The sequence below is a fragment of the Balaenoptera acutorostrata genome, chromosome 1 (genome assembly GCF_949987535.1).
Source record: "Balaenoptera acutorostrata chromosome 1, mBalAcu1.1, whole genome shotgun sequence".
In the NCBI taxonomy this organism is placed as follows: domain Eukaryota; kingdom Metazoa; phylum Chordata; class Mammalia; order Artiodactyla; family Balaenopteridae; genus Balaenoptera; species Balaenoptera acutorostrata.
Window position 1 is genome coordinate 118781444 of NC_080064.1, and position 13036 is coordinate 118794479.

A 13036-nucleotide genomic window follows, 5' to 3' on the forward strand; every position below is an offset into this window, starting at 1 on the left:
AGAATCAGCTAAATTGATCATTTAAAAAGAAACTTCTCTAAAATAAATACACTCTCCAGAGATGCAACTATGCTTACAATAGAGACAGCCTTCATGCAGTATGAACTCTGCTTTACAAAGTGGTCTAATAAGGTGATTTTCAAAAAAAAAAAAAAGGTAAGATGCAGATTTAAGGTGACAGCTTGTCTGATGCTTACCTAACTCATCAAGATATTCCTTTATTTTAAAAATATTGATTGAGCACTTACTCTGTGCCAGGCATTACAGTATTATTGTATGAACAAGACTGACACACAGTCTCTACTGTGAGCTTACAGTCTTTCAAGACAATTAAACAATAAAGTGTGATGTGTTGTTACCATAGGGGAAGTATTCTAAGGCTAGAGGTCTTCTGCCTGCACTTGAACAAGAGCAGCTCTGCACTGATCATTTTTATACTTTGAGATTCCAAGTGAGATTTTATGTTGTTGTTGGTAACCTGGCTCCAGTATTACAAAAAGTTTGAAAATTACTGCCATATATATATATATATATATATATATATATATATATATATATATACACATATATATATATACATATATATATATAAATTTATTTATTTGTGACTGCATTGGGTCTTTGTTGCTGTGCGCGGGCTTTCTCTAGCTGAGGCGAGCGGGGGCTACTCTTCGTTGCAGTGCGTGGGCATCTCATTGCAGTGGCTTCTCTTGTTGCGGAGCATGGGCTCTAGGCACGCAGGCTTCAGTAGTTGTGGCACGCGGGCTCAGTAGTTGTGGCTCACGGGCTCTAGAGCGCAGGCTCAGTAGTTGTGGCGCATGGGCTCAGTAGCTGTGGCTCACGGGCTTAGTTGCTCCGCGGCATGTGGGATCTTCCCGGACCAGGGCTTGAACCCGTGTCCCATGCATTGGCAGGCGGATTCTTAACCACTGAGCCACCAGGGAAGCCCTGCCATATATTTAACGTGAATTTCATCCTGAAAATCTATTATGTGAATGAATGAAGAGACACTGCATATATAGTTAAAATCACCCTATAAGCATTACTATCCTCCTTTCACAGGTGAGAAAATGCAGTTCACAGAGTAACTCTCCAAAGTCTTCCCCCCCCCAGTTTTATTGAGGAATAGTTGACAAATATAATTGTATAAAGTGATGGTTTGATATACATCTACATATAAATCATATACATATGATAGTTTTATATATATATATTGGAATGATTATCAAGATCAATATCCACATCCATCACTTCACGTAGTTTACACATGTGTGGTTAAGAATGCTTAAGATCTACTCTCAGCAACTTTCAAACATACGATACCATTTTATTAATTATAGTCACCATGCTGTACATTAAATCCTCAGAATTTATTCTTTTTATAACTGAGAGTTCATATCCTTTGACCTACGATTCCCCATTTCTCTCTCCCCCGTCTCTAAAGTCTTATGACAATTACATTGCAAGCCTCATTCCGAATCTCTGCACTCTACCACACCACAGAGCCTACACCCTAAACGGAATAAATCTTTATTTCTCTAGGAGAAAGAACTTTAGTGAGATATTACAAGCTTGCCTTACCCTTATCCAATATCCAATATTTCAAAGAAAGAAATATATAGCATGCAAATAAAAGACAAAAACCACATCATCATCTCAGTGAATAAAGAAAAAGCATTTGGGAAAAAAATCCATATCCATTCATGATAAAAACTTTCAACACTAGGAAGAGAAGGGAACTTCCTTAACTTGATAAAGGGCATCCACGAAAAGCCTACAGGTAACATCATACTTAAGGAAGAGACAATGCTTTCCCCCCTAAAATCAGAACAAGACAAGGTTGTCTGCTCTCAACACTGTACTGGAGGTTTCAGCCATTAGAAATTAAAGTTGTGGATAGACTATAGAATTTGATGATTAATGGGATTTGATCCAAAATTACTGCCATGGTTTGGAACGATTAACACTGCAAACAAGATATGTAAGTTAAGGCCAAAAATAACGTGCTTAGGTTTAAAAACCAACTGGAAGATACACATTTTGCAAAAGGATTACTGGGTACCTACTGTGTGCCATGCACTAGAGATAAGAGACATGATTCCTTCCTAGATGAGTTCATTCCAGACCCAAAAATGCCTAGGCTACACTAAAGCAAGTCTTCCCGTGACCTCTAAACTCCTTTGGCATTTATTAAGAATTTTCTAATTCAATTGTGTTAACTGTTCAGGGCTGAGACTGTATATACTTTGATTCTCCACGGTTCCCAATAATTCTCAGAAGTTTACTACCCTCCTAATGGATCACTGCATTGGCCCCCCGCTATCTCAGCTGAACTACAAGGAAGTTAAAGAAGTTTATTCGAAGCCGAAACATGTGAATCGCGCGTTTTAGGATGACAGCGCCGGGAACAGCGCCTAGAACTGCCTGAAATTCTAACAACTCTTCAAGTGTCCGGAAGCGTTTTCTGAGATTACGTCTCTGAGCATGAGCGGAAGTCACCCTTTGAGCAATCTGCGGTTTAATTATATTCAGGACAGAGCCATCCGTTTCCATTCTTTTCTTCTCGTTGCACCCATAAGCAAGTGATCAGGTGACAAATTTCTCTTCGTTACTATAAAATAAAGATCGTATTCAAAGACGTTTCAAGGCAGCCCAACTCCCCATCGTCCAGTAGTAAAGATGGAGGCGCCCTGAATGTAAACTACAGGTAATACCACTTCCGTGTTTCTCTTGCGCCCTGGTCCAAGATGGCGGATGAGGCCACTCGGCGTGTCGTGTCTGAGATCCCGGTGCTGAAGACCAATGCCGGACCTCGAGATCGGGAGTTGTGGGTGCAGAGACTCAAGGAGGAATATCAGTCTCTTATCCGGGTCAGTTGTGCTTCTACTGCCAACCGCGTCGCAAAAGGGTTGCGGGTAATCGGGTGTCCTTAGGAATAGGCTCCGTGTGGAAGCCGCTTCCGGTTTTAAAGTTTACGAGTTCATAGATATTGGACGACTGCGGGGCTGGGGGACTTAGGGAGGCGCGGTGGGGAGGAGGTGCCTCCTAAGAGACTCAGGTTAGGAGCCACGGTGGGGCCAGACTTTATGACTGAAAGCAGCAGTTATTTGGGGGATGTGCCGCCCCGGAGGATGACATGTCCTTCTGGCCCCAGGTGATTGCTCTCCTGGCTATAGGGGAGGTGGTCAAAAGGAATTCCTGGAACCCTAAGTCCCGGTCCGCGTCTCTCCGCTCGCTCTTTCACTTGTCCTGAGGGAGGAATACACGTTAGAGCTAAAAATTCAAGTAGATATTAGTTGCAGAGAGACAAGGAGCTGAGCTCAGGGTTAGGAACGAGCCATCTTCTGAGCTAATCTCCCTTCTGTGGAAGGAGAAGAAAATTTGACTTTCTTGTGGTGGTCTCTGTTTCAAAGGCTACCAGCTTTCCTGATGCATGTATTCATTCACTAAAAAAACATTTATTGTATACCAAGTACCTAGGAAGGGCATCCAAAGCCGAATAAAGTTGAGCCTACGGAGGTGGACAGAAACATATCATGATAATACATTATGTGGAGAAACAGGGAGAAGGAGTCTGAGAAATTGCTAAGATGTTTTGAAGCAGGAGGTGAGATACCGAAATCCAGCTTGGGTCTGGTCAGGGAAGGCTTCCTAGAAGAGGCAATGCTTGAGCTGAGGCTTAAAGGGTGAATGAACATAGTTAGCCTGATAAAACATGAAGGTAAGAGAATAACATTCAAGGCAAACGGAACAGCATGAGCAGTCATAGAAGCTAGAAACACCATGACATATATGAAGAAACACAAGTAGATCACAGTTGTTAGAGCATCAAAGTGTGGCAGTGAGTGGTAGATAAGGCGTGACAAATAGATTTGAGCACTTGAATTTTATCTTGGAGGCATTGGGATACCTTTAAAGGATGTTAAGTGGAGGGGTAACACGATGAGATTTGGGTTTAGATCAATCACTGGCAGTAGAGAGGAAAATAGAATTGACAGGGGTAAGATTGAAGTTAGGAGGCTGTCATTAATCCAGGCAAAAGAAAGATGATGATCTAAACTTGGGAGTTATGGTGAAGATAGAGAGGAGAGGTAGATTTAAAGAATATTCAGAAGGTAAAATCAGCAGGACATTGTAAAAGATTGGTTTGTAGAGTAAAGGTGAAGGAGGGTCAAGGATGATTCCCAGGTTTTTGGCTTGGGTGACTGAATGCTAATGCTGCCAACTGAGATTGGTGAAGTGGAGAAACAAGTCTGAAGGACTAGAGGGAAACTCGGACTGCCAAGTTTGAGGTACCTGTGGAATGAAGGTAGAAATTTCAATACACAGTTGGATAATGGAGTTGAAGCTTTGAGAAAAGCTCTAGATTAAAGATAAAGATTTAAAAGTCATCAGCATATGGGTGCTTAAGAGAGGAAGTAATCACACACTTTTCTTTTGAGGGAAGCGGGACTGCCCTTGACCTCAACACCCCCCTCAAAGACCTCATTCTCTACTTTTAGTACGTGGAGAACAACAAGAATGCAGACAATGATTGGTTCCGACTGGAGTCCAACAAGGAAGGGACTCGGTAGGCAGACCCTCTTGGGAGGTGTGAGGGTGGGGATGTCACATAGCTTGTGCATTTTGGTGTCCCAGAGCCCACTGCCAGGCCTTTCCTGCCCCTTTCTGGTCTCCACTCCCACAACTCCAGAGTTCCCCAATTCCCAACCCACGAGTCTCCCAGGCTGGTCACCTAAGCCAAGAAGATGTCATCTGAGTATTAGAAGAATGGGGAAATTGCACTGAGGTTTGGTCTATGTTACAGGTGGTTTGGAAAATGCTGGTACATCCATGACCTCCTCAAATATGAGTTTGACATCGAGTTTGACGTGAGTATGATGGAGTGGGAATTATGGAGGTTAGTAGAACAGGAGGGATTAGGTGATTGTTAACAAGCTAACCTTTCTTGGAAGGACCAAAGATAACTTTTTAAATGGGAGGGAAAAGCTGAGGTTTGAAACAAGCATAGGTTATATTTACTCATCTCCATGTCCAGAATCCTGGTGTGTGACTGCTGCTTGATGAGTTTATAGAACATTTCAGTTCAACCAAGAAATGTGTATATCTGATTAGACTAGTTCCCTTCTATTCTGATTCTGTTTTATTAAAGCTTTATAATTCTTCCAGATTCCTATCACATATCCCACTACTGCTCCAGAAATTGCAGTCCCTGAACTGGATGGAAAAACAGCAAAGATGTACAGGTAGGACTGAATAGCAGATGGGAAAAGGTCAAAGAAGGCCTTGGGGAAGAACTCTCTGAGGCAGGAGTTTTCCCAGTGTCTGCAGGCCTACAGAGACTCCAGGTCTCCCTCTGCCAAGCCTGGGCAAAGCACTGACCTTAGCTGACCTTGTTCTCAGTTCTGATCACCAGTAGTCTTCCTGTGCTCTCAAGAGCCTGCTGTGCTTTATGGTATACCTTGCATGTCAACACCTTCTGATCATCTTGTCCCTCTCATAGGGGTGGCAAAGTATGCCTGACTGATCACTTTAAGCCTTTGTGGGCCAGGAATGTGCCTAAGTTTGGACTAGCTCATCTCATGGCTCTGGGGGTAAGTTTGGAGTATTCGGTATATAAGGGGAGAAGGGGTTAGGTCCTGAGCGGTATAAGAAAAGTAACTGAGAGTAAACAAGGAATAACAGTGTTTTCCTTTGAGCGTGTTCTCCTAAAATATCTCTAGGAAGGAGCTTCTGATGGAATAAGAGGCATTGATTGGGTGGTAGTAATCTCACAGGGTCTCCCTTGTATTGCAGCTGGGTCCATGGCTGGCAGTGGAAATCCCCGATCTGATTCAGAAGGGAGTGATTCAGCATAAAGAGAAATGCAGCCAATGAAGGATCAATTCCACTGAGGCAGGACAGAGGGATCTTCGATAGGCTACGTTCCTGTTTTCCTGTGCATCATTCTTTTTACTCATCTAACCACTTCCCTCCACACCCCTTCACCCATAATTGTTACTAAGTATCAATAGTTGCAGCAGACACTGCTGAAAAAAACAACGGTATTGCTACTGAATTTCTAAGTTGGGCTACACAGGAAGGAGAAGGACTAGGGCCTTGAAAAACCAAAAGGCAATTTATATCCCTTGTCCATGTGGAGCAGTGTGAGGTCCTGGAGGGATATGGGGTGACTGAAAGTGGGTACATAGTCTTTTTGGTTTCTGGAGATAACTCATCAATAAAAGCTGCTTCCTCCTGTGGCTTGTGGTTCTCATTGGTGGCTGTTAATAGAGGGTGAGCAGGCTTAGGGTCAGCAGGCTAAGACCCAAGGCACATGTACAACTATACTAGTTCGGGAGGGAAGGGGAAATGGGGGATGCTCTGGTCTGGAGCTGGGGAATGAAAGGGAATCCTGACCGCTCTCCCTGATGCTGAGATCTGCTTTTGTCCTTTAGCAGGGAGCCTACTGCTTTGGCCTGCAAGATGCTTGACGACTGGTTTTGCAGGGCCAGTATTCCCTGCCCTCCAGGGATCTTCCCAACCCTATGTGGATACTTCACTGGTCTGTGGGCTGGACCCAGTCCCTGCATTCGCACCCCTGCTCCCTGGGAAGGATCCGTGCTGCAAGCCGGGGGGCCATACTACGATTGTCAGATCTATATCCTTTAGAGCCACGGGGTGGGGCGATGGGACTCTACTTTAGGGACTTGCTTTGGAGCGATGGTTTAAAGACAATTCTTGCCAAAGCTGGGAACTGGCGGTCCTAAAGTTGGCTGTGTTTCCATGGTGTCGGCGGCGGAGCCGAGGGGGCGGGTTCACGCAAGCGCCGAGGAAGCCAGTGGGTGGAGTCTGAGTGTGGGTGCGCAGGCGCTCTGAGAGACAGTGAAGCCGGCGGCCGGTGGCCGGGCGGGACCAACAAAGATGGCGGCGGCCCCTGCGGTGGGAGAGATCTGGGCACTAGCTGCGGCTAAAGCTGCAGCCGGGCCCGCAGGGGTGCTGCACGAGGGTAGTAGGGGGTGGCCCTGAGCTGGGGCCTGGCCCCGGCTGGCCTCCCCCGCCGCCTCACCCGGGGACAGGTACGGTCCGGGGCGTTATGGCGTGGGGGTGCCGAGGGAAGACTGTTCCAGACCCGAGAGATCGCCCACCCCAAAGGCAGAGACGCTGGGGGCCCGGCAGGCCTGCGAGAACTGGGCTGGAGGGACCAGCATCCATGGATCGTGTAGAATATGCCGCTGGACCCCGTAGCCAATCAGCAGCCTCGGCCTTTCTGCCCTCGAGGGGGGCGGACCCGGTTAAAACCTCCTGTGGTGGGAGACGTGCAGAGATTAGGAGTCAGGGAGTTAGTTCGTCCTCCCCCCCCGCCACAGCCCCTGAGCTCCGACACCACTTTGGAGCTCAGAGGTGGGGGAGGGAGTGATTCGCAAGTAACCTTTTTAGTGTGCTTCATTTGCAGCCAGGAGGGGCAGGGGTTTGAGAATGGAATGCTGTCCTTGGGGCTGTTATACTTGCATCCACACCGCTATTTGACCAGAGGTCCCAAGTGACCCAGAGCACATCCCACTTGACTAGGCAGGTATGGGGGAACCTTCATGAGCACCTAGATTATAAAGACAGCCAAGATAGGAACTATCTATCATTGGCTCTCCAGTAAAGCAGTATTCTGTAGGAAGGGCGTGAGGAATGTAGAAAGAGTTAAAGCCCTGCCTGCTATCATTCATTCATTCATTTACTCAACGGATACTAAGTGTTTACTTTGTACCAAACACTATACTAGGCACTGGGGATACAATGATTGATATGATAGACATGGTTCCTGCCCTCCATGCATGTAGCTAGTATGGCAGCCTAGGTTCCCACCTCCCTCCATATTCAAACGCTGATCGTCTCTTCTCCTCCCAGGTCCAGCCACAATGCCCCAGGCTTCTGAGCACCGCCTGGGACGGACCCGAGAGCCACCTCTTAATGTCCAGCACCGAGTGGGATCCAAGCTACCATTTGCTTCCAGGGCCCGGAGCAAGGAGCGCCGAAACCCAGCCCCTGGGCCGAACCCTATGTTACGACCTCTGCCTCCTAGGCCAGCTCCCCCTGAGGAACGGCTCAAGAAACTGGAGCTGGGACGGGGACGGACCTCAGGCCCTCGTCCCAGAGGCCCGCTTCGGGCAGATCATGGAGTTCCCCTGCCTGGCTCACCACCCCCAACTGTGGCTCTGCCTCTCCCATCAAGGACCAACCTAGCCCGTTCCAAGTCTGTGAGCAGTGGGGACTTGCGTCCAATGGGGATTGCCTTGGGAGGGCACCGCGGCACTGGAGAGCTAGGGGCTGCACTGAGCCGCTTGGCTCTCCGGCCTGAGCCACCCACTTTGAGACGTAGCACCTCTCTCCGCCGCCTTGGGGGCTTTCCTGGGCCACCCACCTTGCTCAGCATACGGACAGAGCCCCCTACTTCCCATGGCTCCTTCCACGTGATATCTGCCCGGCCCTCTGAACCTTTCTACTCCAATGACAAGATGGTGAGGACTTGCCAGCACATGCCTTCCATGCCCATGTTCCTCCATGCCTCCAGCTTTCTTGCCATCATATGGCTTTCCTTTCCCCTTTTTGCCAAGTTCCCTTTTCACCCCTTCATTTCAGTAGTTGGGACTTGCCTCTCCCTTATTTAAGTACCCTTAAGCCTCATAGACCCTTTCCAGGCTTGTCTGTGACTCCCCAGAATGGTGTGCCATTTCAGTCCCCAAGGAATAAACCATTTGGAATTCTTTGGGTCTCCAGGCCCTTACCTTCCCTTGCTGTACCTTCTCTCCTAGGATGCTGCCTAGGCCTAATTAATCTCTGGAGCTGAAGAGGGGCGGGCTCAGAACATCTGAGCTCGTGTGGTTGCCCATTTCCCGAGCTAAGTGAGCTAGGCTGATTGCAGTTGGAGCCGTCAGGAGAGGGTGCAGGAAGGGGCCACGGGTGCAGGACGGGGCCTTGGGGGTAGCAAGGTGGGGGTGGGGAGCAGCTGGGCAACCATGCCAGTGCTTGGGGAGTTGCCCCAGGAGCTGCATCGCCGGCTAGCTGGGCAGAGGAGCAAGTGGGGAACAGGTGGGACAGCCATGGCTGAGTCCGTGGTACACTCAGCTGTGATAGGCTTACTGCTCATGGCCATTGAGGTAGGGAGACCCTAATACCCAGTGACGGAAAAAGTGTAGAGTTTGGGGGTGAAGGATGGGGTGGGGAAGGCAGTGGGCAGCATGCTGTCGAAAGGTTAAAGTGCCAGGTGGGATATATGGGAACGTGCTGACTGTACTCTGACCTTCCAGGCTCATCACACACTGCTTCTGGGCTCTGGTCATGTTGGCCTCCGAAACCTGGGGAACACGGTGAGAGCCATTCTCCTGTCTTTCCTAACAGGAATGTGAACTGGTGTTGGGGGCAGGCATGGGGAGGGAAACTTGGGGAAGGACAGCACTGCAGTTCTCCTAAGGCTTCCTAGGCACTGGTCTGGGGAGGTAATGGCACTGTCTTTACTGCTCCCCAGTGCTTCCTGAATGCTGTGCTACAGTGTTTGAGCAGCACTCGGCCTCTTCGGGACTTCTGTCTGCGAAGGGACTTCCGGCAAGAGGTGCCCGGAGGGGGCCGAGCCCAAGAGCTCACTGAAGGTGGGGCAACAACTCCTGCTCCCTTCTTTCAAGTCCTCTTTTCCCCAAACCCTTGTAGGTCCATCTGCCAGTGCCAGTGGCCCCAACCCTGAAAGCTGGCAGTTGTATCTGTTTTTCCCAGTGCCTGATTTCCTAGAGGTTGTTTTCCACCCTCTAAGCCTCCTCTTGCTTCCCTCTTTTACTCATTAACCATTGTTTCCCTTCCCCACTCCCACCCTAATAGCCTTTGCAGATGTGATTGGTGCCCTGTGGCACCCTGACTCCTGCGAAGCTGTGAATCCTACTCGATTCCGAGCTGTCTTCCAGAAATACGTTCCTTCCTTCTCTGGATACAGGTGGGAGAGCTGGAGGGTATGGGATTTCTCTCTGGCCTTGTCTGGGGGTAGGGCCAAGCAGCATCATTCTGAGCCTTGAGACACTCTTCATCCAGGAATTGGGGACAGATGTCTGGGCAGGGGTTAGTGACTGTGGACTAGGCAGGGGTCAGTTGCCCATGTTCTTTGTCTGACTGCAGCCAGCAGGATGCCCAAGAGTTTCTGAAGCTCCTCATGGAGCGGCTACACCTCGAAATCAACCGACGAGGCCGCCGGGCTCCGCCAGTCCTGGCCAATAGTCCAGCTCCCTCCCAACCCCGCCGTGGAGGGGCTCTGCTAGAAGAACCTGAGTTAAGGTAAGGTTGCCCCCCTCCTTCTTCTCCGCAGTAGTTTAACAGCAGCATTCATCCTTCACAGAAATGAGCTAGTCAAGATTGAGGATGTAGGGTCCAAGGAAGTACTTAGCTCAGAAAATGGTTTGAGAAGCAGTGCAGAAGTAGGAAGAAGGCAGGAGGAGGAGGGAGGCTGAGGGGCACAGATGGAGGCAGAAGATAGTGCTATGGCTGTCACTGTATTGACAGAGGAGGGGATAATTAATTTACAAGGTACCTAAGGGGTCTGAAGCCAGGTGGAGGAAGACGGCATGTTCTTCCCTTGTCAACATTCCTTTCTTTTCCTCTCACCTTGGATTTCCCCGGAAAGTCCTCTGAAGCATTACTCCTTCGTCTCTTTCTTGAAATTTAGAGAAGGAGCTGGGGTATGGGTGGGGTACAGGGCTCTGTGGATCATTTCAGTGGTGTCGGGGGTGCCCGGTGTTCCTGCTGTCTGATGGGTGCTCCCCACTTCCCTTGATCTGTCCTAGCGATGACGACCGAGCCAACCTAATGTGGAAGCGTTACCTGGAGCGAGAGGACAGCAAGATTGTGGGTATGGAACGAGACAAAGTGATGGGGAAAGTTAGTGTGCGGGGGGTGCGGGCTTGGCAGAAAAAAATCCATCCTCTCCAGGGGTGTGGGAATAAGGCTAGATGACGAAAATGTGGAGAAGTTGTGAGGGGTTTGTGAGGAGTGTCGGTGGTGGGAAGGGAAGGGTCAGGCAAACGGGTGGGAAGAGATGGGAATCCAAGAAAGCATCTCAGGCATCCCACAATGACTGTTTCTCCTGCCCCTTTGCTTCTATCTAGACCTGTTTGTGGGCCAGTTGAAAAGTTGTCTCAAGTGCCAGGCCTGTGGGTATCGCTCCACGACCTTCGAGGTTTTTTGTGACCTGTCCCTGCCCATCCCCAAGGTGGGATTCCAGAAGATTCCAGGGGTGGATGGGACATGGGTTCTGTGACCCAACCCTACCCACCCCCAGTGTGGGAGGGAACCCTGTGGGTCTCTGGAGCAGAAATGAAGCTTGGATTAATTGAGAAGAGTTGGAAAAGGAAATTCAGAACATGCTGACCCTTCACTCCCCTTTCCCCCCAGAAAGGATTTGCCGGGGGCAAGGTGTCTCTGCGGGATTGTTTCAGCCTTTTCACCAAGGAAGAAGAGCTAGAATCGGAGAATGCCCCAGTATGTGTGGGTTCACAAGGGATATAGTATGGGTGGGAGACCTGGGGGGGGCTCCATATGGGTAAAAGGGGTTGCATGATGCCTTAGTATGAAGAATAACACTTATATGTCTGGGTTTGTGTAGGAGTTTCAGATATGTCCTGGGATTCCCAGGGCAAAGGGCAGTGGCCCAGAGGATACAGAAGTAATAGGGAGCATAGTAAATTTGTCTGTGAGTCAGGGTGTCAGAAAAGCCAACTGAGGTGAGGAGCACGTTAACCTTATAATATTATTTGACATTTACTCAGGTGTGTGACCAATGTCGGCAGAAAACACGAAGTACCAAAAAGTTGACAGTACAAAGATTCCCCCGAATCCTCGTGCTCCGTATCCTAATGTTCAAATTCTTATTTCTCCCATTCATTCTTTTTCCTCATTCCTCATGTTTGCAGAGGCTGGACATTTGGGAATTCAGTTTTCCTTAGGAAAAGCCTGCCACTCCACCTTTCCCTACCAAGCTCCCCATGTGTGTTCAGGGAGGGGAGTGGACAACATTCAATTCCTCAGCCCCCCTCAGAGGCACTCTGCCTCCCAAATTCTCCTTAACCAGAGCTTAGATCTTAATCGATTTTCCGCCTCCCGAGGCTCCATCAAGAAAAGTTCAGTAGGTGTAGACTTCCCGCTGCAGCGACTGAGCCTAGGGGACTTTGCCAGTGACAAAGCCGGTGAGTCTTGTAGGGAAGGTCCTGAGGAGCTCCCATGAAGGGGAGGGAGAGAGTGGGAGTGGGGCACAGCTCTGACTATAGATTTTGGTCATCTCTAACCCCGAAGGAAGCCCCGTATATCAGCTGTATGCCCTTTGCAACCACTCGGGCAGTGTCCACTATGGCCACTACACAGCCCTGTGCCGGTGCCAGACTGGTTGGCATGTCTACAATGACTCTCGGTGAGAATAGCCTCCTATTCAACTCCTGCCCCATTCCCGCTGCAGCCCTGATACCTTTCCCTAATACGAAGCCCCAGGAGAGCACAGTGCCTGGTAAAAGGTGGGCGGTGGGTGGGTGTGTGTGTGGGTATGGGGGCGTCTTTCCTGATCACTACCGGGATGCTGTGAGGTTGATCATGTGGGGAGGGGGGGAATATGCAGGAATGATCACACCTCCTTCCCCATCTCCCTTCTTCCTAGTGTCTCCCCTGTCAGTGAAAACCAGGTGGCATCCAGTGAGGGCTACGTGCTGTTCTACCAACTGATGCAGGAGCCACCCCGGTGCCTGTGACATCCCCTTTAAGCCCTGGCACCTGTGAAACCCTTTTAACACCCTCAAGCCCCCAGGCTCCCCATTTACCTCAGAGACGTCTATTTTTGTGTCTTTTTAATCGGGGAGGGGGGAGGGGGTGGTTTTACCTCCCATTATTTTTTTTATTAAAAAATATCCTTCCACCTGGAGGCTCCCGTCTCCCAGCCCCATGTACAGAGCTCCCCAGGCCCCTGCCCGTGTACAGCCCCCAGACCCTCTACAGTCTCACTTTTTTTTGTAAATAAATTTATTAAGAAAAAATGATGTCC

The 13036-nt window shown here is 49.1% G+C and overlaps 2 protein-coding genes across 4 annotated transcripts; both read left to right on the top strand.

Annotated features, from left to right (window-relative positions):
- The first annotated feature begins 2509 nt into the window (after positions 1-2509).
- Positions 2510-6242, top strand: UFC1 (ubiquitin-fold modifier conjugating enzyme 1). 2 transcript variants are annotated; one of them, XM_007171720.3, is made up of 7 exons: positions 2510-2590; positions 2748-2870; positions 4503-4570; positions 4808-4871; positions 5170-5246; positions 5504-5594; positions 5797-6242. In XM_007171720.3, exons 2-7 carry the CDS (start codon positions 2748-2750, stop codon positions 5875-5877), a joined length of 504 nt encoding a protein of 167 aa, XP_007171782.1. In that variant the 5' UTR covers positions 2510-2590; the 3' UTR covers positions 5878-6242. The 2 variants fall into 2 exon arrangements, with proteins under 2 accessions (XP_007171782.1, XP_007171781.1); XM_007171719.3 differs by lacking the exon at positions 2510-2590 and having other exon boundaries at positions 2599-2870.
- Positions 6243-6331: 89 nt separating this feature from the next.
- Positions 6332-13018, top strand: USP21 (ubiquitin specific peptidase 21). 2 transcript variants are annotated; one of them, XM_007171716.3, is made up of 13 exons: positions 6332-7058; positions 7882-8492; positions 9282-9341; positions 9500-9620; positions 9844-9955; positions 10135-10290; positions 10797-10861; positions 11118-11221; positions 11404-11490; positions 11778-11856; positions 12087-12194; positions 12301-12415; positions 12656-13018. In XM_007171716.3, the coding sequence occupies exons 2-13, from the start codon at positions 7893-7895 to the stop codon at positions 12744-12746; spliced, it is 1698 nt and encodes a 565-aa protein (XP_007171778.1). In that variant the 5' UTR covers positions 6332-7058; positions 7882-7892; the 3' UTR covers positions 12747-13018. The 2 variants fall into 2 exon arrangements, with proteins under 2 accessions (XP_007171778.1, XP_007171780.1); XM_007171718.2 differs by having other exon boundaries at positions 7882-8231.
- The last annotated feature ends 18 nt before the right edge of the window (positions 13019-13036 follow it).

Bases quoted from the DNA above. Each gene is read 5' to 3' on its own strand.
- UFC1 (XM_007171720.3), top strand. From the start codon at position 2,748: ATGGCGGATGAGGCCACTCGGCGTGTCGTGTCTGAGATCCCGGTGCTG. The intron at 4,872-5,169 runs GTGAGTATGATG...TAATTCTTCCAG, and splicing joins AGTTTGACATCGAGTTTGAC to ATTCCTATCACATATCCCAC. The intron at 5,595-5,796 runs GTAAGTTTGGAG...CTTGTATTGCAG, and splicing joins CTCATCTCATGGCTCTGGGG to CTGGGTCCATGGCTGGCAGT.
- USP21 (XM_007171716.3), top strand. From the start codon at position 7,893: ATGCCCCAGGCTTCTGAGCACCGCCTGGGACGGACCCGAGAGCCACCT. The intron at 11,222-11,403 runs GTGGGATTCCAG...CTTTCCCCCCAG, and splicing joins TGTCCCTGCCCATCCCCAAG to AAAGGATTTGCCGGGGGCAA. The intron at 12,195-12,300 runs GTGAGTCTTGTA...CTAACCCCGAAG, and splicing joins CTTTGCCAGTGACAAAGCCG to GAAGCCCCGTATATCAGCTG.